Source organism: Caretta caretta, chromosome 11, assembly GCF_965140235.1.
Source record: "Caretta caretta isolate rCarCar2 chromosome 11, rCarCar1.hap1, whole genome shotgun sequence".
Taxonomy (NCBI): Eukaryota; Metazoa; Chordata; order Testudines; family Cheloniidae; genus Caretta; species Caretta caretta.
This window is the reverse complement of record NC_134216.1, coordinates 76,618,894-76,641,635: the sequence shown is the minus strand read 5'-3', so window position 1 is coordinate 76,641,635 and position 22,742 is coordinate 76,618,894. Positions and strand designations below refer to the sequence as shown.

General features: G+C 53.0%; 1 protein-coding gene across 1 annotated transcript; it reads left to right on the top strand.

Annotated features, from left to right (window-relative positions):
• Positions 1–3,034: 3,034 nt before the first annotated feature.
• LOC142068588 (maestro heat-like repeat family member 5) lies at positions 3,035–10,829 on the top strand. Its single transcript, XM_075118188.1, has 10 exons — positions 3,035–3,168; positions 3,328–3,445; positions 3,979–4,122; positions 4,505–4,681; positions 5,410–5,565; positions 5,808–5,930; positions 6,319–6,421; positions 6,887–6,961; positions 7,790–7,943; positions 9,223–10,829. Exons 1-9 carry the CDS (start codon positions 3,065–3,067, stop codon positions 7,900–7,902), a joined length of 1,113 nt encoding a protein of 370 aa, XP_074974289.1. The 5' UTR covers positions 3,035–3,064; the 3' UTR covers positions 7,903–7,943; positions 9,223–10,829.
• The last annotated feature ends 11,913 nt before the right edge of the window (positions 10,830–22,742 follow it).

Here is a 22,742-nt window from a genome sequence, read left to right as displayed (position 1 = left end):
TGCAGATGCCTGCGGGCACCAGCAGGACTTAGATCAGCAAGAATGGAGAGAAGAGAGGAGAGGGATTTCAATACTAGTTTCCTTCCATCTCTGTCACGCTGGGCAGTACAATCTCCCCTTCCAAGCTCCTGAATCCTCTCCTATCAGGGCATGTTCTGATTCAGTGTCTGACCCCATCCACCACATTGCAGTAGGATTGAGGTGCTTTGAGACACTTGGCCAAACGCTGGGTCTCAGTTACACCCCCAAATAGCCAGAGTAACTCCAATGAGGTCAGGCAAGTTCCTCCGCACTGACCCTAGCAGAACAGAGCAGAATTTTGCAGTCTGCAGTGTGCTGGTCACTCTGTGGTCAGTTCATGGGCACTGTTTGGAAGCAGTGGTGCTGGCTTCAGGAACAATAACCCATTAGGGGAAAGGAATAAATACAACGTTCTCTGAAGGGACTTGCCCAGCCTCAGCCTCCCCACACCGATCGGTGTCTCCACTGAGAGACGTCTTTTCTGCCCACATTGCAAGCCTCTCCCTGGGGAGGGCGAGAGGTGGCCAGGCAGGGAAGGTCTGACTTCTATTTCTGACTCTGCAGATGTGCCCTTGAGCTGTGGAAGGCCTTGGGTGAAGAACCCCAGCTCACCAGGGAGGTGCTGCGGCAGCTGCTGGACAAGCTCCAGCAGAGACGCCGGGAGGAGAAGAGCGGCTATGTGTCCCTGGCTGTAAGTGAGATTTGAGATGTCACTTTGTGAACCCACCACGGCAGGGAGGATGGTGCATCTTTGTGTGTGTGTGTGTGTCTGTGTGTGAGCTTCACCCCTTCTGAGCTTCAGGCCACAGCTCCACTACACAGCTCAGCTGACCTAACCTCCCTGGCTCACAGCCGCCACAGCAAGCCCATCCCTTGGGTGGGGCTGCACTTTGCTGCTTGTGTCAGCCAGGGCCGGCTCCGGGGGCCAGCAAAGGAAGCAGGGGCCTGGGGCAGCCAATAGAAAGTTGGGGCGGCACGTCCGGGTCTTCGGCGGTAATTCGGCAGTGGGTCCTTCATTCCCTCTCTTCCTCTTCAGCGCCACTTCGGGGGCAGCTCAATCGGGTTTTTCTTTTCTTTCCCTTCTCCGCTTGGGGCCGCCAAAATGCTGGAGCCATCCCTGGTGCCAGCAGCGCACGTCCTCACCAGAAGCGCTTGTCGCGATTCCTCGGTCAGGGTGGGGCATTGCGGGAAGGCTCCTGAGGGTCAGTTGACGTAAACGACGCGGTTTCCATGCCGACACTGCATCGACCAAACTGCATTGACTTGGACTCTCCGCCCCTTGTGGACGTGGAGTTATGAACTTGGCCCCCAGGGGCAGTTCTGCCAATGGGAAGGAAATTCCATAGTTAGGGTGATGCTGGGTGAGTGGCCTTGTGTTGACCTAACTCTGTCGTGTAGACCAGACCTTCGTGTGTCCTGGCCACCTCCAATCAAACCAAAGAGGTGTAAATAAAGTTTCCCCCAGGTAAAAGTTACAGATCTTAAGTGGTTTCTCTGCTGGCACCCTGGCTCCGTCGTCTTCTGCTTTAGATGGCCCTTTAGTGAGCAGGTGCAGTTTGGGTGTCTCTTGGAAGTATCCAGGTTTCTGGCTTTGTAAACTGTGACTAGAAATCTTCCCAGCATGGGATCTTGAGATGTCCAGTACGTTTGACTGGGCCAGAAACACTGGGCCTATGAGAACGCATCTCCTCAGGATGGTTCAGCCCATCCAGTCACAGCTGGAAAGCCAAAGCGCAGGGTCTGCACCATTAAGAGAAATAATGGGGAATAACGTCACCCAGACTCTTCTGATCTTTCCATAGGGTTCCATCCTGCTTCCGTTCCAGCAATGGGGGAAGGTTCAGGAGCTTCCAAATGTCTCCTCCCCTCTCAGGAGCCAATCCTCTTTTGTAACACGCTGGAGAGGAAATGAGACATGACAAAAGGACAGTCGCAAATGGCAATGGGGGCAGGGGGCAGATTGGGATAGTTGAGTGAAATTCTTTCCCCCCTTCAGGCAATGAAGACCATTTATGAGGTCCTTTTCCTATGGGGATACCGAGAAGCCATCCTGGAAATGTATCCCCAGCTGCTCATCCTCTGCGTTAGGCAAGTGCAGTATGTGATGGATCTGCACTTGCCAGGGACCTACATGGCCAGCGAGACATCCAGCCCCGAGGAGGGATCCAGCTGCCTCAGCCCCCTAAGGTAATGACTGAAAGGAAAAGGAAGAACAGATTTGTTCTGCTAAACACCTGGGGTCCGTTCATGGCCATCGGTGGTTCGGGTGCTGTCGTTAGCCCAGGCTCAGTTGGGTGCAGGTCTCTCTTGAGGGAAAAGGGTTGAGAGCCGTGTGTTCTTGTGAGTCACACTCGCTCATCTGACGCCGTCCACATGCCAGCTGCTTTCCCCACACACTCAGGCAGCAGTCATGTTTGTGCATCCATCCACCTGTGCCACCCGCCAAAGGGTCAGTGCTTTCATCAGTGCCTGCTGAGCAAATCTGTGGGCCTCCGTCCCTGAACGCGGACAGAACCACACCGGCAGCACATGGGGCCAGGCCCTGCAGGATCTCAGCCTCACAGGCAGGCAGGAGGAAGAGGGACCCGTTCATCTGGTTCTGTGGGCACAGTGAGGGGCTTCCATCTACACGGGAAAACCAGAGCGCCGGAAGACACCTCAGGTGGTGTAAACTGACATCGCTTTGCTCGCTTACACCAACTAAGGACCCGACCCCACATGCCCGCTTGAGTCCTGTTACCTGTCACAGTAAAGAGTCAAGTATTCAGCTATAGGGAGTGATGACACCAATCATCTTAAGAAGCTACAGTGTCACTAATTGGTTAGAAACTCAACGAAACTGCAGTGTAGACAGGGCCCATTGGGCAGGGAAGCACCATGATATCACACTGGATCTATCCTCGGGGAGGCTAGCTACTGCTGACAATGCTGTGTTTCTCAGGGCTTGTGCAGATTTGCCATGCCTGGGGCTGATCTCGTTGCCTGAGACTGGTATTTTTTTCTCTTTAGCACGTCAGTGGAGGCTGTGAAGACTCTTTTCTCCATGCCCGGCTACTGGAAGGAATTTGCCATCATCCAGTTTCAGCAGGGTTGGGACACAATAGCCTCCCGATATTACTACTCACAGGGTGTTGGCCTGATTGCAAGGTAGGAGCCCAAAGTTTCCTCCTCACTGGGTCTCTCTTGGGAATGGGATTTCCGTGTGAAATATTCCTCTGTTCCAGGCTGCCAGCTCAGCCCAGCAACTGGAGAGGAACTCTCTCTCCCCCTTGAAAATCACAAGGGACTTTCTGTTCCATGTTCCAGAGCCATGATCGAGTGTGAGAACCCTCAGCTCCCTGCAGTTTTCAGAGAGGCAATCACCATCGTCCAGAGTGAGAGGGAGGAGGAGCAGAGAACAATTGCCATGGCTTTCTGTATTGAGGTGAGATACATGAGTTGATAGGCACAAGGGGGCTTTCTGGAGAGCAGCTCAGGCCAGTAAGCTCTGGGGCACATTGTCAGCAGCTCAGCAGCCTTACCGCCAGCTAGCTCCTCTCTGCACAAGGATGGTTGTGGGGCATGGCAAAGAGAGGGAGGGAGAGACAGGGTGAGATTGCTCCTGGCTGGATGTGCCTCGATGGGATTATGGGACAAGAGGAGAGGTTTCCCCAGTGCCCCAAGACCATGCTTCTCTCCTCACCTTTTCCTGAGGTTGTGCTTTTCTTCTGTCCCAGGGGTCTCTACATGGCGCTCAATGAGGCCTGGAGACGCCCCTTTCCCTGGGGGTTGATTTGTGAGCTGTGCATGAGTCCAACTTTTGGGAGTGAACCAACTGAAACAGCAGCAACTGGCTCCCTACGCACCAGAGACTTTGGGTGGGAGTAAGCGGCCCTTTGGTAAAGACGACTGTCCAGGGAAGAGACCCCCCAGGAAGACCTCTGTTCCTCAACCTGATGTTGATTTGGCTCTTTGCAGTTTCTCCAGAGTCCTTCCATTGACACAGTACTGACAAAATCAGAGCTCCGGGCGCAGCTCATGGAATGGACCAAGGACACAAATCCCGTCATATGTAAGCTCAGTCTGCGAGGCCTTGGCAGTATTGTGTTCCAGCCAGAAAAGGTAAGAGGCGTGGATTGCCCAGGGGACCAAGGAAGCCGATGTCTCTCAAATAGCTCGGAAACGAGAGCCAGATCCCCACATAAACCTTGTTGTTTAACACACAGCCATCAAATGGTGGAGGTGCTTTCCTGAGCAAATCAAGGCATGACGTGCTCCCTGCTCCCATGAGCGGAGCCCTGATTGCAGATGGGATGCAATGGGGGAGGTGGGGTGAGCAACGACAAAGGTTACAGTGAGCAGCTGGCACAGAGTGACAGGAGAACGACTTTCTGCCCCGTTGGGGGGCTCTGCCATCCGTGGTTTCTCCTAGGCGGGAGTGGTCCAGCATGTGCTCCAGGCTGTCAGCCCGGAAAGTAATGAGTTGCCTTCTTCATTCCTGCAGGTGAGATGGTTACAGGCCCAGCTGCCAGGAACCGTGGCCAGGTTTTGTGACCGGGATGGAGGGTGTGTCAAGGAGGCCATGCACAAAGCTGGAGACATCATCTACCTCCTCAAGAGGGAGGGGCTTGGCTCCATCTCCCAGGACATTGCAGTCAGCCTTCGCCCCTTCATTGATGACGTAAGGCTTGGAACCCCAGGAGAAGCCCGTTCCCCCCCTCCACCTGTCTCTGATGCCCTTGTCTCTCTCTCCCCATCTCCTTGGCTCCCGCCCCTCAAGCCTGCCATGGAGCCTCCAAGGAGCGCCCCTGCCATGGGTGGGGAATCTCCTGCTGAGCCACCTCCCTGTCAGAGCTCTTCTCGCCAAAGCTCAGTCTCAGCGCCATGCTCCCAGCCCCTGCTGCAGCCTGGCCTGGGGGAGAGGGGGCCTGGCCCTGGGCAGATGCCCAGCTGTCTGGAGAACACAGGCCCCCAAAGAGGTGGAGATTCTCAGCAGGAAAGAGGTGGGTCGGGAATGGCCCGGCTCTCGGGGGCACCGAAGAGCAAAAGAAATGCTGTGTTTTGTAGCAGCGAATCCCTGCAAGGCTCCAGCAGCGGCTTCTCCCCTTCCCCAGACCAGTCTCCAGCAGACTTCTCTCCCTCTCCCCAAATCTTCTCGGGTTCTGGGATTCTGGGCTCTCCAGACAGAAACTGCCTCTGGGACACCCTGGGGCTGCGCTGTCCTGCACAGGGTCTCAGGCCCTGCACAAGATGTCTATGGCGCTGGCCTGGTGTCCGCCCTGCTCCCGCCAGCCAAGTCAGTTCACACGGGGGAACAGGAGCAGCGGGCGGATTATGACTCTGTCGCGTTCTGCTCTGATACTGCCTGGCTTTAACCGGGCGTCCCCACCCCCTGTGTGTCATTGCCAGGAGAGGGGCAGTGTGCGCTCAGCTGCCATTTCACTGCTTGGCAACGTGGTGAGCAGGGTGCAGGACCCGGACAAAGCCCTCGTGCAGCAGGAAATCATCCACTGCTTGCTCCCGCTGCTGCTGCATCTTGCAGACCAGGAGGAGAGTGTGACACTGGTAAGTGCCACGGACATAATTTCCTTCAGAGCAAAGAGCCAGAATCCCCTGGGGCCCCCACTCCAGTCATCGCCAGAGCCCCTTGCCCAAGCAGAGTCTTCTCCTCCCTGCTTCACTCCCTGCTGGAGCCTCGTGCCTCATCCATCATCACAGCACACAGCACAAGGGGTGGAGAAGGTCCAGTGTCCCCCACACTATCCCTCTCTCAGTGAGAACCCTCTTGGTCTCCCCTTCTCTTGCAGCGATGTAAACTGACGCTCTTCCGCTGCGCAGTGTTTCTCGGCTGGGCTCATTTGAAGAGGCTGTTCCGCAGCATGGCCTGGGATGGCTCCTCACAGCTCTTGAAGAGTGTCGGGAAGTGCCTGGTAGGTGAATTCCTTGTGCCTTGAGAGGGGTGAATGGGGACTTGAGAGAGACCTTTCTAACCCCACAGCCTGAGGACCCATCCGCTTCGGTCGGGTTGCAAGACGCTATTCCAGGCTCTCTGCTGGTTCATTTCTGCAGGAGTTACAATCCGTTCACATTGTTGACATTTTCCTCCACAACTGTCAGACCTCCAAACTTTTGTCTTTTCAAATGAAAGCGGAGGTTCTGGAGAACACAACAGTGACTTCAGAGAGGTGCTGCTCTGGTGTATGGGTTCGTATTGGCGGTTGCCATGGCCTGGCTATATCCTTTGGCTTTCCTGGACTATTCGCTGTGGGGAGAACATGTCATTTGTATATTGTGCATTTCTTCCTTCTTTCTTTCCAGATGCAGAACAACAAGAGCCACATCCCCAAATTCCTGTTCCAGGCCCTAGACTACCTGGAAAGCTCACAGACAACAATACGACACTCTGCAGCCTTGTTCATTGGTAAGCAGAGCAAATTCACTTCAGCTTTTTTAAATGTTTCCTTCAAAGCCCTTTTCTAGATGGCTGCTCTGTTCCCTCCGACAGCACCAGAATCCTAAAACGGGGTGTGTGTGTGTGTGTGAGAGAGAGAGAGAGAGAGAGAATTAACATGTATTCCAAGATGAAGGGAGCAACTTAGCTGTATTGACTGCACCAACTTCCCCTGTCCACAACAGCTCTTTGGCTGCGCCTAGGGGAGATTGAATTCACATCATGCTGGTTTGATGTGAATTCAGTCTCCTTTAGAAATCAGCTTCTCAGTAACTGCTGGGCATCTGATGCTTTATCTAATCTGCTTTGTGAACAGATGTAAGGAATGTATTTAATTTTCCGAAGGGCTGTCTTGGGGAAATGGCTGCATCTTCAGCAGTTTTCAGCGAAGGATTTGAAAAGTAATGAGATCCATTGTATTCATTGTATGTCTAGGAAATACTATCCACCATTACTGTGATTTGTTGTCTGAAACAGTGAATGAAGATGGCATCTCCCGCCTGTATGAAGGTAAGGAAATACCTCTGTGTGTTTGTGCCTCTGTGGGAAGTACAGAGGTGCAGCACAGGGCCTGAACACAGGTTTGAATGTGGACACAGGTCCCTCTCTGTCTCAGGACAGCGTTTAAGGAAGAAGGATGGTCATGCGAGTGTCATCGAGGTACCACAATATGTGTATGGGAGCAGGGGAATTGCATCTCTATCTCCTACTATAGACGTAACCTTAAAGCTGTGTGGGGAAAGTGTCTTCATAAAGGTCTGAAAGTCTGTAATGGAAGGCCTGACAGAATTGAAAAGAGCCGTTGTTATTAAGGATGATGATGATGACAATTATCCTCATCACCTGCCCTCCCTGTACTGGAGTGATTGCAGGCCAGGGAGATTCCCTCCGAGATTGGTTATCAGCTCATAGGAAATCCCATGAGGGCACATGGGAAACACTTCTCCCTGTGACCTCTTGAGGAATGAAGGCACAGGGCCACAAAAGATTTCAGTAGACATTAGGAGCCTAAATCTCTTTGTGGATCTCGGCCTAAATGTTGGATGGTTTAATGTCGCTGCGGCTGTCACTTTCCTGTTCCATCAAAAGAACAAGTGCCCCCAACCGTCTGTGTGTAGGGGTGTGTGTACGGGTGTAGGCCAGCGGAGGGGGAAGTGACAAGAATGGGGTCTCCTCTCTGTGCAGGGCTATTTTGGGAGGAGCGGAGTTGTTGTTCTTGTGCCCTTAGACTCTTGGGGAGCTAATAGCAGGGGGCCATGGCCATCGGGAGTGGAGATTTCCTAGGCACCAGGCACATCAGCACCAGAGGCTTTTCAACCCGTTTCCTCTTGGTTTCAGCTTTTCAGGAAGTGCCTTTGAAATCTGACAGGACCACGTGGTACATCCTCAACAGACATTATAAATGGTTGCAGAAGCTTGTAAATCTCGTGTCGGGTTGTGCATTTGACTAGGGAACCGGGACCGACACAGAAGAGCTCTTTGTCCTGCTATGGTACGTACAGCAGACGTTTATCAACTTTTTGGTGTCCCTAGCCTCTGTTTGCCAGCAGCTAGGAATGGGTGACAGGGCATAGAGCACTGGATGATTCCTGTCTGTTCACTCCCTCCGGGGCACCTGGCAGTGGCCACTGTCGGAAGACAGGATACTGGGCTAGATGGACCTTTGCTCTGACCCAGTCTGGCCTTTCTCATGTTCTTATGTTTGGAACCGGGGCTGAACAACGAGGTGGATATTGGCAGATGACACAAGATTGTGCAGATTAATCAGCCTAGAGAAGACTTTGAAGAAGTTCAAAGGGATGTAATCAAGCCATGTGACTGGGCAGCACCATGGCAGATGAAAACCAGCGCTGACCAGGGCAGGGCCATACACATGGAAAGCAGTGCGGTGAATGACTCCTCCATATCGCTGGGGTCAGAAGCCAAAGCACGGCTGGTTGGGCCCAGTGGTTGGAGCAGGGGCGCTGGGGCCGCGTGCTCAGAGTGGTGGAGGTCGAGCCGAGGGGAGCCAAGGGTTGGAGCTGGAGTCAGGAGTCAAGAGCAGGATTGGAACAGGCTGGGGAGTAGGGCCAGGGCCGGATTAACGATTCCCGGCCCATGGGAGCTGCGGGGGGACGCGCGGGGGGAGGGCAGAGCCGACAGGAAAGAGCAGCCCCCGGGACAGAGGTTCCCGGTGCAGTGCTGGTCGCGGCGACGTGGCTGCGGGGGGGCAGGAAGAGCAGCGCGGAGCCGCCTCGCCCCCACCCCAGCCAGGCAGAGCCGGCCCGGCTGGAACGCAGCACACAGGGGTTTTAGAGGCTGCAGCTCGGGCCCCCCTTAGCGCGGCTCCTTTCCTGAGTGCACCATTGCCCCACTTCTGCCCCATTCCCACCCACTGTTACAGGGCAGCACCCTGGAGCTGATCTCTGACATCTCTCTCCCTGGAATGAAGTCACTGCAGAGTCAGCACAACCCCACCTTTGGGCACCATGTAGGACATCTCACCCCACCACACAGAGCCCGACATTCACACAGCTTCTCGCATGTGGTTCCCTCACTCATCAGTGCCAGGCGGAGAGAGGAGAAATTCTCCCAGACTCCCTTTCACCATTGCCAGCCCCCAGGATAGCGGAGGTTGTGGGGGGTTGGGTGCTCTCTTTAAGAAATGCCAGCTCTCCGGGAAGTTACAAATGAACATTAGCAAAGTGGGGTGGTCTTGTGCTGTGGAAAACCACCCTGCTTGAAGGTTTTGTTTTTCTAATTTGTGCTCCTGCCCTTTCTCCCTCTTCCAGACATCTAGAGGCCAACAGGAGCCAACTGAGCCCACCACTGATCCCATCTCTTGTGAGATGGCAAAGCAGCTGTTGCACGGGAAGGAGGAGACAGAAGAGGCCGAGCAGCGTGTGCCGGGGTGTACCAGCCCCACGTAACCCCACAGTCTAGGCGGAGGAAGCCAAGCCCCTCCCCAGCCCTGCCGGACACTCTACAACTGGAGCACCAGTGTGAAAGGGAGCAGCTCAGCTCACGCTAGGCAGAGCGCCGAAAATGGAGGATGCACCAGTCCAGAAGCAGCTGAAGCCCCTGACTGCAGAGCCCCGAGGCGCCGAGACCCAGCCGCACCCCCGGGTGCCTGCAGACGTCCAAGGGAGATCGGAGTGTCTGGGAGTTTCCCACGCCGGGAGCCCAGAGACCCCCAGCCCGTGGCCTAGAGACTTCTCCTCTGAAGTAACCTGGGTGAACGAGCCATTGTCATGCTGAGTGACGTCAGCATGTTCTGGTTGGATCCCCACTGACTCAACGGCAAACACATTGGCCACGGACAAGGCCCTGGGCTAGGGCAAGGGGGAGTAAGGAGAGTCTGGGTCCCCCTGCCCTGGCTGCCATTCATCCTCGGGTGGCTGCCCACGTCCCCATTGTGCCACTAGACTGCACAGCCGTTGACTCTGGTCGTTGGGCCACACAGCCCCGACGGAGAGGACAGCCGCACGGACTCTGGTCGTTGGGCCACACAGCCCCGGTCGGAGAGGATGGCCGCACGGACTCTGGTCGTTGGGCCACACAGCCGCGACGGAGAGGGCGGCCGCACGGACTCTGGTCGTTGGGCCACACAGCCCTGGATGGAGAGGACAGCCGCACGGACTCTGGCCATTGGACCACACAGCCCCAGATGAGAGGGCGGCCGCACGGACTCTGGTCGTTGGGCCACACAGCCCCGGTCGGAGAGGATGGCCGCACGGACTCTGGTCGTTGGGCCACACAGCCGCGACGGAGAGGACGGCCGCACGGACTCTGGCCGTTGGGCCACACAGCCCCGACGGAGCGGGCGGCCGCACGGACTCTGGTCGTTGGGCCACACAGCCCCGACGGAGAGGGCGGCCGCACGGACTCTGGCCATTGGACCACACAGCCCCGACGGAGAGGGCGGCCGCACGGACTCTGGTCGTTGGGCCACACAGCCCCGACGGAGCGGGCGGCCGCACGGACTCTGGGCGTTGGGCCACACAGCCCTGAGTGGGAGGGCTGCCATTTTGGCTCTGGCCATAAGGCCAAACCACCCTGAGGCTAAGGACAGTTATTTAGTTTCACCCATGGGACCTCGCCCCTTTACCCCTAAGGCATCGCCCATCTGTCACCATAAGACCCACACCATGATATAAGACTTTCGGGGTCAGGATGCAAATATGAGTAGAAGCAAGGAGTAGCATGTGACCTCTCTAAGAGCTCCTGCCACTCCTCTACCAATCTGGGGGTGTTTTATCTCCATCCATCTGCCTCAGGAATGGATTTGACCAATGGGGGAAAGTTCTGGGGCAGAGTGACCCATCCGGAAGTGGGTCACGTGACCCCTCCGAGAACTCCTCCCAGTTGGGGTGAGCCTCAGCCCCTGAGGACCAGCCAGAGAGGGGATTTCACCAAATTGGGTAAGTGCTGTGGTGGGGTGACCTGCCCGCAAGAGGGGCCATCACTGCTCCATGAAATCCCCCCACTGTCCTCTACTAATAGGTCAGGGTTTCACACACCCCATAGGCCATCCCACAAGGGTAACGTACCGATCAGAATAGGCAGTGCCCGAAGGTCTAGGCCAGAAGCCGCCGATCTCTGGAGCTCCATGTTTGCGTGGCTGGCAGCATCCTCCTGGAAGTCGCAACACAACACTGCGTGGAAGATCCCGTCTCGTTCCAAGGATGTCTTTTGCAGAAATCATGGCCTAGGCCTTCGGGCTAAACCTGTTCTGGATTGGTACACGTTTACCTTCTGAGATGGCCTAAGGTGGGAGAGAAACCCTCGCCAATTGGTAAAGGGCGGTGTGAGGACTTTTTAGGGACCACAGGATCCTGTTGCGGGCAGCTCACTCCACTATGGCACTTCCCCTATTTGGTCAAATCCCCTCTCGGGGTGGTCCTACAGAGCTGACGTCCACTTCAGTTGTTGAGGACAGAGGGAGGAGTTCTCAGAGGGGAGATACAACCCCCTTCTGGATGGGTCACCCTGCCCCGCAACGTCCCCTGATTGGTCAAATGCATTCTCTTGGTGTGTAAAATGGTGTTTGCCCCTGCCAAATTTTCGTAAAAGAAGGGAAGAAAGGCATGTACGTTTTATGTTGTCTGTAAGGTGGCCATCTTGGACTTGGCAAAAGAATCTGGTGACCTTTTGCCATTGGCTATATTCATTTGGGTTGGGAAGCACACTCCCACGCACGGATTGAATCCGCGTAGATAGGGTCTAACATCCAGGCAGAGACGACGCAAAGAGGGATAGGGAGGGTTTTTAGTTAGATCTACTCACCCGGTCCTGTGTCCATCATCGAAGTCTGTCCCTGACGTCCAATGACAAGAGAGCAGAAGCTGTCCATCGCTCTCCCTGCAAGAGAAGGTAGAAAGCACATCAACATTTCCTCGTGGGTGTAATTGTTTGTGAGAGTGGAGCATTTCCAGAGTTAAAGTTTTGTTACTCCACCCCTTCTCTAGCCTATCCTAGTCCTTTCCCCCATCGTAAATAAAGTCTTGTTTGTTTGGTTACCACTGTGTGGCCTTATTTTCGTGTGCTAAGGCAAGCTCTGACAGATGGGATTACAGAGGGGACTATGTGGGAAGAATTTACTGTAAGATTCCTCGCATCTTCTGAATGGGGTTTGGGTTCTGCCCTCTTTAAAGGAAGGAAAAATCCTGACAGGTGATCCTAGGGGGCTGAAACCCACCGTGATGAGTTAGTAATCTGTCCTATTCACCACTCTAGGATGGAGTCTGGGATGCAGGCTCTGGGATGGAGTTTGGGTGCTGGGTGCAGGCTCCGGGCTGGGGCACAGGGTGGGGGTGCAGGATGGGTGGAGGGGTGCAGGCTCTGGAAGGGAGTTTGGGGATGGGAGGGGCTGCGGAGGGAGGGGTGCAGGCTCTGGAACGGAGTTTGGTTGTAGGCTCTGGGCTGGGGGAAGGGGTGGGGGTGTAGGAGGGAGTTTGGGTGCAGGATGGGGGTGTGGGAAGGGGGTGGGGGTGTAGGGTCTGGGCTGGGGGAAGGGGTGGGGGTGCAGGAGGGAGTTTGGGTGCAGGAGGGGGGTGTGGGAAGGGGATGGGGGTGCAGGCTCTGGGCTGGGGGAAGGGGTGGGGGTGCAGGAGGGAGTTTGGGTGCAGGAGGGGGGTGTGGGAAGGGGATGGGGGTGCAGGCTGTGGGATGGAGTTTGGGAGCTGGGTGCAGGCTCTGGACTCGGGCAGGGCCTAGGGGTACAGAGGGGGTGAGGGATGCAGGCTGTGGGTCAGAGATGGGGTGCGGGCTTTAGGCTGGGGGTGCAGGCTCTGGGAAGGAGTTGGGGGCCAGAGAGGGGTGTGGGCTCTGGAAGGGGGGGTGGGGGCTGTGGGGAGGGAACTGCCATCACATGTGGCTTCCTTCCTCCCCTGCTCCCCCTCCTCATAGCGTCACTGGGGCTGGGGACAGGGCTGCCCCTTGCCCAGTGTTTGCAGAGGGGTGGGTGGGGGGGGGTCAGAGGGTCAAACACTCACCGAAGCCCCAGCAGCTGCTCAGGTGAGTCAAGCGGGTCCGCTCCAGATGTCTCCCGCCAGAAGCCCCCTCGGCGTCTGGTGCCGGGAGAGGGGAGGGGGGGGCTGCCAAGCATGTGTGTCCCCCTCCTGCTCCCCCTTCCCAGGTGCTCTTGTGCGCGGCTGGAGCTGCCGGCAGCGGAGGCCAGGGCGAGACGTGCCACTTTCACTCAGGCAGGGGGCTTGGGGGGCCGGGGGGGGCAGACGCGATAAATCGATCCCCGAACACTCTCCCGTCGACTCCTGTTCTCCACCGCCGCGAGAGGGGCAAGCGGAGTCGACGGGGGAGCGGCAGGAGTCGACTCACCACCGTGAAGATGCCACGGTAAGTCCCTCCCCCAGTGTAGACCAGGGCTAAACAATTCCCCTTCCCTCAGCCTCTCCTCGTCAGTCACGTGCGCCAGCCCCCTAATCATGTTTGTTGCCCTCCGCTGGACTCTCTCCAATTTTTCCACATCCTTCTTGTAGTGTGGGACCCAAAACTGGACACAGTACTCCAGATGAGGCCTCACCAATGCCGAAGAGAGGGGAACTATCGCGTCCCTTGATCTGCTGGCAATGCCCCTACGTATACAGCCCAAAATGCCATTGGCCTTCTTGGCAACAAGGGCACACTGCTGACTCCTATCCAACTTCTCGTCCACTGTCACCCCTAGGTCCTTTTCTGCAGAACTGCTGCCGAGCCATTCAGTCCCCAGTCTGCAGCGGTGCATGGGATTCTTCCATCCTAAGTGCAGGACTCTGCACTTGTCCTTGTTGAACCTCATCAGATTACTCTTGGCCCAATCCTCTCATTTGTCTAGGTCCCTCTGTATCCTATCCCTACCCTCCAGCATATCAACCACTCCTCCCAGTTTAGTGTCATCTGCAAACTTGCTGAGGGTGCAAATAATCCCATCATCCAGATCATTAATGAAGATATTGAACAAAACCAGCCCAAGGACCGACCCCTGGGGCACTCCTCTTGATACCAGCTGCCAACTAGACATTGAGCCATTGATCACTACCCGTTGAGCCCGATGATCTAGCCAGCTTTTTATCCACCTTATAGTCCATTCAGCCAGCCCATACTTCTTTAACTTGCTGGCAAGAATACTGTGGGAGACTCTATCAAAAGCTTTGCTAAAGTCAAGGAATAACATGTCCACTGCTTTCCCCTCATCCACAGAGCCACTTATCTCATCATAGAAGGCATTTAGGTAAATCAGGCATGACTTGCCCTTGGTGAATCCATGTTGACAGTTCCTGATCACCTTCCTCTTCTCCAAGTGCTTCAAAATGGATTCCTTGAATCACAGAATCATAGAATCATAGAATATAAGGGTTGGAAGGGACCCCAGAAGGTCATCTAGTCCAACCCCCTGCTCGAAGCAGGACCAATTCACAGTTAAATCATCCCAGCCAGGGCTTTGTCAAGCCTGACCTTAAAAACCTCTAAGGAAGGAGATTCTACCACCTCCCTAGGTAACGCATTCCAGTGTTTCACCACCCTCTTAGTGAAAAAGTTTTTCCTAATATCCAATCTAAACCTCCCCCACTGCAGCTTGAGACCATTACTCCTCGTTCTGTCATCTGATACCATTGAGAACAGTCTAGAGCCATCCTCTTTGGAACCCCCTTTCAGGTAGTTGAAAGCAGCTATCAAATCCCCCCTCATTCTTCTCTTCTGCAGGCTAAACAATCCCAGCTCCCTCAGCCTCTCCTCATAAGTCATGTGTTCCAGACCCCTAATCATTTTTGTTGCCCTTCGCTGGACTCTCTCCAATTTATCCACATCCTTCTTGAAGTGTGGGGCCCAAAACTGGACACAGTACTCCAGATGAGGCCTCACCAATGTCGAATAGAGGGGAACGATCACGTCCCTCGATCTGCTCGCTATGCCCCTACTTATACATCCCAAAATGCCATTGGCCTTCTTGGCAACAAGGGCACACTGCTGACTCATATCCAGCTTCTCGTCCACTGTCACCCCTAGGTCCTTTTCCGCAGAACTGCTGCCTAGCCATTCGGTCCCTAGTCTGTAGCTGTGCATTGGGTTCTTCCGTCCTAAGTGCAGGACCCTGCACTTATCCTTATTGAACCTCATCAGATTTCTTTTGGCCCAATCCTCCAATTTGTCTAGGTCCTTCTGTATCCTATCCCTCCCCTCCAGCGTATCTACCACTCCTCCCTGTTTAGTATCATCCGCAAATTTGCTGAGAGTGCAATCCACACCATCCTCCAGATCATTTATGAAGATATTGAACAAAACCGGCCCCAGGACCGACCCTTGGGGCACTCCACTTGATACCGGCTGCCAACTAGACATGGAGCCATTGATCACTACCCGTTGAGCCCGACAATCTAGCCAGCTTTCTACCCACCTTGTAGTGCATTCATCCAGCCCATACTTCCTTAACTTGCTGACAAGAATACTGTGGGAGACCGTGTCAAAAGCTTTGCTAAAGTCAAGAAACAATACATCCACTGCTTTCCCTTCATCCACAGAACCAGTAATCTCATCATAGAAGGCGATTAGATTAGTCAGGCATGACCTTCCCTTGGTGAATCCATGCTGGCTGTTCCTGATCACTTTCCTCTCATGCAAGTGCTTCAGGATTGATTCTTTGAGGACCTGCTCCATGATTTTTCCAGGGACTGAAGTGAGGCTGACTGGCCTGTAGTTCCCAGGATCCTCCTTCTTCCCTTTTTTAAAGATTGGCACTACATTAGCCTTTTTCCAGTCATCCGGGACTTCCCCGGTTCGCCATGAGTTTTCAAAGATAATGGCCAATGGTTCTGCAATCACAGCCGCCAGTTCCTTCAGCACTCTCGGATGCAACTCGTCCGGCCCCATGGACTTGTGCACGTCCAGCTTTTCTAAATCGTCCCTAACCACCTCTATCTCCACAGAGGGCTGGCCATCTCTTCCCCATTTTGTGATGCCCAGCGTAGCAGTCTGGGAGCTGACCTTGTTAGTGAAAACAGAGGCAAAAAAAGCATTGAGTACATTAGCTTTTTCCACATCCTCTGTCACTAGTTTGCCTCCCTCATTCAGTAAGGGGCCCACACATTCCTTGGCTTTCTTCTTGTTGCCAACATACCTGAAGAAACCCTTCTTGTTACTCTTGACATCTCTGGCTAGCTGCAGCTCCAGGTGCGATTTGGCCCTCCTGATAACATTCCTACATGCCCGAGCAATATTTTTATACTCTTCCCTGGTCATATGTCCAACCTTCCACTTCTTGTAAGCTTCTTTTTTATGTTTAAGATCCGCTAAGATTTCACCATTAAGCCAAGCTGGTCGCCTGCCATATTTACTATTCTTTCGACTCATTGGGATGGTTTGTCCCTGTAACCTCAACAGGGATTTCTTGAAATACAGCCAGCTCTCCTGGACTCCTTTCCCCTTCAAGTTAGTCCCCCAGGGGATCCTGGCCATCCGTTCCCTGAGGGAGTCGAAGTCTGCTTTCCTGAAGTCCAGGGTCCGTATCGTGCTGCTTACCTTTCTTCCCTGTGTCAGGATCCTGAACTCAACCAACTCATGGTCACTGCCTCCCAGATTCCCGTCCACTTTTGCTTCCCCCACTAATTCTACCCGGTTTGTGAGCAGCAGGTCAAGAAAAGCGCCCCCCCTAGTTGGCTCCTCTAGCACTTGCGCCAGGAAATTGTCCCCTACGCTTTCCAAAAACTTCCTGGATTGTCTATGCACCGCTGTATTGCTCTCCCAGCAGATATCAGGAAAATTAAAGTCACCCATGAGAATCAGGGCATGCGATCCAGTAGCTTCCGTGAGCTGCCGGAAGAAAGCCTCATCTACCTTGAGGGCCTGCTCCATGATTTTGATGGGGACCAAAATGAGGCTGACCGGACTGTAGTTCCCTAAGTTCTCTTTCTTCCCTTTTTCAAAGATGGGTGCTATATTTCCCTTTTTCCAGCCATCCAAAACCTCCTGCAACTGCCATGAGTTTTCAAAGATAATGCCCAATGGCTCTGCAATCACATCCACCAACTCCTTTAGCACTCTCGGATGCAGCGCATCCGGCCTCATGGACTTGTGCTCCTCCAGCTTTTCTAAATAGTCCCGAACCACTTCTTTCTCCACAGAGGGCTGGCCACCTCCTCCCCATGCTGTGCTGCCCAGTGCAGTAGTCTGGGAGCTGACCTTGTTCGTGAAGACAGAGGCCAAAAAAGCATTGAGTACATTAGCTTTTTCCACATCCTCTGTCACTAGCTTGCCTCCCCCATTCAGCAAGGGGTCCACATTTTCCCTGACTTTCTTCTTGTTGCGAACATACCTGCAGAAACCCTTCTTGTTACTCTTAACATCCCTTACTAGCTGCAACTCCAAGTGTGATTTGGCCTTCCTGATTTCACTCCTGCATCCCCGAGCAATAGTTTTATATTCCTCCCTGGTCATTTGTCCAATCTTCCACTTCTTGTAAGCTTCTTTTTTGTGTTTAAGATCAGCAAGGATTTCACTATTAAGCCAAGCTGGTTGCCTGCCATATTTACTATTCTTTCTACACATCGGGATGGTTTGTTCCGGCAACCTCAATAAGGATTCTTGAAAATACAGCCAGCTCTCCTGGACTCCTTTCCCCCTCCTGTTATTCTCCTAGGGGATCCTGCCTAGACTTCTTTTGTGAAGTCCAGGGTCTGTATTCTCCTGCTCTCCTTTCTTCCTTGTGTCCGGATCCTGAACTTGACCATCTCATGGTCACTGCCTCCCAGGTTCCCATCCACTTTTCCTGCCCCTACTAATTCTTCCTGGTTTGTGAGCAGCAGGTTGGTTCCTCCAGCACTTGCACCAGGAAATTGTCCCCTACATTTTACAAAAACTTCCTGGATTCTCTGTGCTCTGCTGTACTGCTCTCCCAGCAGATACTGGGGTGATCACCCTTGTTACTCACACTTCTCAGCTTATCCAGAGACTCTCCAATTTTTCTGCACTTTCATATCGGAGCTCTGAGCAGTCATACTGCTCCCTTACATACAGTGCAAGTCCCCCACCTCTTCTGCCCTGCCTGTCCTTCCTGAACAGTTTATATCCATCCATGACAGTGCTCCAGTCATGTGAGTTATCCCATCAAGTCTCTCTTATTCCAATCACGTCCTAATTCCTTGACTGTGTCAGGACTTCCACTTCTCCCTGCTTGTTTCCCAGGCTTCTTGCATTTGTGTATAGGCACTGAAGGTAACTCGCTGATCGTCCTGCTTTCTCAGTATGAGGCAGGAGCCCTCCCCTCTTGCGCTCTCCTGCTCTTGCTTCTTTCTGGTATCCCACTTCCCCACTTAGCTCAGGGCTTTGGTCTCCTTTCCCCGGTGAACCTAGTTTAAAGCCCTCCTCACTAGGTGAGCCAGCCTGCTTGCATAGATGCTCTTCCCTCTCTTCGTTAGGTGGAGCCCATCTCTGCCCAGCACTCCTCCTTCTTGGACACCATCCCATGGTCAAAGAATCCAAAACCTTCTCTCCGACACCACCTGCGTAGCCATTCGTTGACTTCCACTGTTCAACTGCTGGAAATGGCCCACCTTGATTATCTCTACAAAAGGTCCCCCCCCCCCTCCTGCTGGTAATAGCTCACCTTACCTGATCACTCTCGTTACAGTGTGTATGATAACACCCATTGTTTCATGTTCTGTGTGTATATAAATCTCCCCACTGTATTTTCCACTGAATGCATCCGATGAAGTGAGCTGTAGCTCACGAAAGCTCATGCGCAAATAAATTTGTTAGTCTCTAAGGTCACAAGTCCTCCTGTTCTTTTTGTGAAAAACAGGAAGTCTGGCTATATTTCAGGACTGTTATTATGGGGAAATACAAGTGCCAAACTAATTGCTTGGAAATTGCTTGCTTAACAATTATTTGTTTAGTAACATGTTTTTGTAACACCTGCTTTTTGCCTAGGGACTGATTTTGTTTGGTCAACTATGTAACTTTTTTCTTTTTCTTTTTTTTTTTTTTTTGAGTGACATGTCTCTGTAACTTTTTCAGTATAAGAAGGGAACTGTGGGTTTGGGTCAGGCAGATTGCTTCGTGGACACATCAAGAAGACCTCCAGCCACAGACGAAAGGCCGGCCACCAGAAATCTGCGACTGAGTCCAAATACTGCTCCAAACACCTGAGGGGGTAATTATCGGTTTGGGGTGCTCTGTAACCTGTTGTGTTTGGGTGTGCTTGAGACTAAACAAAGCAATGACTTTGTGTTCCAAGGCAAATACTAGAGACTAATAAAGTCCTGGCTTTAAAGTGAAAGCACGTGGTTTTGATTTGTTTGTATCAGGCACATAGCAGATGGAAGCACTGCATTGCCCTTGGTTTGTCCTGCAACCAGCTCTCAGAGCTTAAAGTTACTGAGACCTTTGGGTTCAGGGAACCCCAGGTTACACCAGCAGTAAGTGGATCAATAAAATTCCCTCCGTTATTAAATGTCCGTTTCTGGGGAGCATCTGTTAGTTTGCACGAAGGCCAGCTCCTGGGAGACACCGAGCCTGGCTTCATTTTAACTTGTGGCTGCTCAGCAGCTATGGCCCTGGGCCCCAACTGTCTGCATGGTTCCCCATCCTGTTTTAAGAGCGTTACCATGAGTAGGGGAGGCGAGAGGGGCAATGCCCACCGCAGGGCTGCAGCTGAGCTATTTATAACTCATTGGAGGGAAGACGGGTGGATGGGGACTTGAACAATAACTCCAGACGTAGGGCAGTTCTTAATGGTTTTTCATCTGCTCATTCCCATAACACACCAGCAAACCCAGCCTCCAAGCACTCGGGGAGGGAATATTAATAAACTCCTTTGGCCAGCTGGAACCGAGCTTGAAATGGCTGGTGCAGCCTCCCTGTCCTTCGCTGGATAACCTCCCCCAGCCCCCCCCCCCCCCCCCCCGTGGCTGGGCTCTGCAGGAGAGGTGAAGGAGGGGTGGGGAGGGGAATTCCAGCCCCCTGCCCTGGGCATGGGAGCCCAGCACAGCCCCCATCCCCCTCTCACTCACGGCCCCAGCCTTCCCCTGCAGCCCCACTCCCTGCCATGGGGCACAGAGGGGGTAGAGTCCCCCACTCAAAGCTGCAGCCCCCTGCTAGGCTGGAAGGGGGGGCGGGGTTGCTCCATCTCTCTAGAGGTTGCAGGTGTAGGATTGCCAACTTTCTAATCACACAAAACTGAACACCCTTGCCCTGCCCTCCGCCCCTTCTCTGAGGCCCTGCTCCCGCTCACTGCTCTCCAGAGCTCCAGTTCTGGCTCAAGTACGTCCTCAAGCTCCTCCAGGAGAGGGCCGACTCCTAGGCTGGGGCCTTGGTAGAAGCCTCCTTGGATTTGAAAGCAGTGCTGACCAGAGCCACCAGGGTCCCTTTTTGACCGGATGTTCCATTAAAAACCGGACACCTGGCAGCCCTACGCAGGTGGGTCTCACCCTGAGAGAGGCAGGGACAGAGCAGGAACTGGGGCTGTTGGGCCCCAGATGCTGCACCCACCCCACCCACACTCAGTCTCACTGCAGATCCCAGGAGTGAGGAAGGGCTCTTGGGTGCGGGTTACACAGGAGGTCAGACTAGATGATCACAGTGGTCCCGTCTGGGCTTGGAACCTATGAATCTCCTGGTCCTGGGGTAGCAAGTTGTGAGGGATAGAGGCACTCCTGTCACAATGTGCTACCATTGTGAAATCTCTGTTTTTAATTTGGACACAAAGAAAGAAAGGTATTTTTGTAATTTGGAAAAGCATTCTACGGAGTTAAACATCACAGCTGTTTAAGTAAAACCGTGAATTAAGGCATTGTTAGTTTCTTTCCACTGTAGATAGTTTGTATAGCAAACAATATGGCCTAAATATCTAATACTGTACTTACAAACCACTGAAAATACTGTAAACAGTATTTGGAATACTTATGAACACCTTTTAAACACAAGCTATTAGGCACAAAATTTACCACTCTTCCTTACACAGACCCTTTCCTTCTCCCTGTCCTCCCCACCCCTCCCCTCATTGTCACTGTTACACATACGGAACAAGTTTTCAACGCAATATTTGCACTTTTGTACCTTGGCACGCACATGTCAGCGCACTGCCCTCTGGTCTGATTTCAGAGACATTTTCTTAGGCCTTTTCCTCATTCATAAAATGGAAGTGCCTTGTCCCCCACTGTTTTAGCTCACACACCTTGTTTACCCCAAGGTAACAAAAACAAAAGACACCCCTCAGCAGTGGCTAGATTCACAAAGGGATGTGAATGGAAGTTAGGCCTCCTGACACTGAGCACTGAGAAAGTCACAGGAAGAACACGGGGATCCACAGAGGTGAGTTAGGGGCCCAGGCTCCCTACACCAGGAATGGGGAGAGAAGGGTTCCTGAGAATGCAATTCATGAAAGCCAACGTGTGAGGTCGAGAGCCACCTAAGCTAGCCAATGGGAGCTTGGAACCTGCCCCCTCCAATCAGGTGGTTTAGGTGACTAAGGGGTTTCTGATGAGAATGAAGTAAGCAGGTGCCTAACTTCACACAAAACGAGAAGATGGGCTGGGGCCCACCTTATAACTTGTAGCCCAGTGCTTAGAGTGCTCACCTGAGGTGTGGAAGACCCTTGCTCATGGCCATTCTTCCCATCTGCCTGAACCTGGGTCTCCCACACCCCAGGTGAGTGCACTAACTGGTGGGCAAAGAGTTACAAGGTGAGTGGTGACACCATGTCTTCTTCCTCCAGCCAGGTTCTGAATGGCACATAAGTGGCTTCTGACCATGCCTACCAGAATGGGCCACATACAAGATAGATATTTGCCCACCTATCTTCCCTGGTTCATGAATCACTCCAGGACTTAGGCATAAGACAGGCATCTGGAGCACGTGCAGACAGAAACTTATGCTCCTGGGGAGCTTTTACCCTGAAATGAAGGAGTTTAGGCACTGACAGGGTCTGTTAGTGGTTTTGTGACTCTCAGTCACAAAGCTTAAAACTGAGGGTGCCCAGATACATTTATGAATCTAGTCCATGAGTCTCTACCGTAGCTCTATTATGTAGCGTCCACACCTGGCTTGATAAGAATGTCAGCATCCCCCTTCTTTTCCAAACACTTCTCTGTGTTGTCAGCAAAGCCATCCCTCACAGCAGATATTCAGAACATTTCCCCCCTCAGAGCTTCTTGGCTCAGTTATGAGGTCAGTCAACAGGTGGTTTGCCTTTAATGAAAGCATCCTGTATAGCTTCAGAAACAAATACAGAACATGTCTAATAACTCCAATCACACCCTGTTTCTGGAGGTTTCTGCACCCGGTGATCACCCCTGCACATGTGCTGAAACACCACAGCACACTGTAGTAAGTGAGCTGAAAAACATCTGTTTGTCGCAGCGGGTCAGACTGTGTCCTCACACCTTTGTGGATATCACCATCATAGACTCGTTAGTTTTACCATCATAGGGTAAGCAAGGTGTACAAGACAAGGCTGTGTTTTAAGTTAAATTTTCCTGGGAGTGCATACTTAGTAAAAGATAAGGTTTATATCACATGTGGTTAGCAGCATGTAGAGGCTGAGATCAATGAGGTATCTTTACAGTTTAAAGCACCAAAATTGTGGCTCAAATGGTTCATTCTAATGGGACATAAATGCCATCACTTTACATACTTTGTTTATAGAGGCCATCACTGTACAGCTAGGCCAACACCCTATGCGTGCACAGCAGGCTCTACCAGGGCACCATTGGGCACTCATTCTTCTGATCATGGTACATGTCTTGACCAGTGCAGGGCAGAGAAAAGCAGTGACATCACCTTACATTTTAATCTTGAACCATTTATTGAAATGTTGTCAGGC

Excerpts from the sequence above, each read along its gene's own strand:
- LOC142068588 (XM_075118188.1), top strand. The coding sequence starts at position 3,065 with ATGCCCGGCTACTGGAAGGAATTTGCCATCATCCAGTTTCAGCAGGGT. Across the intron at positions 3,446-3,978 it reads CCATGGCTTTCTGTATTGAG|TTTCTCCAGAGTCCTTCCAT; the intron begins GTGAGATACATG and ends GGCTCTTTGCAG. Across the intron at positions 6,422-6,886 it reads CTCTGCAGCCTTGTTCATTG|GAAATACTATCCACCATTAC; the intron begins GTAAGCAGAGCA and ends TTGTATGTCTAG.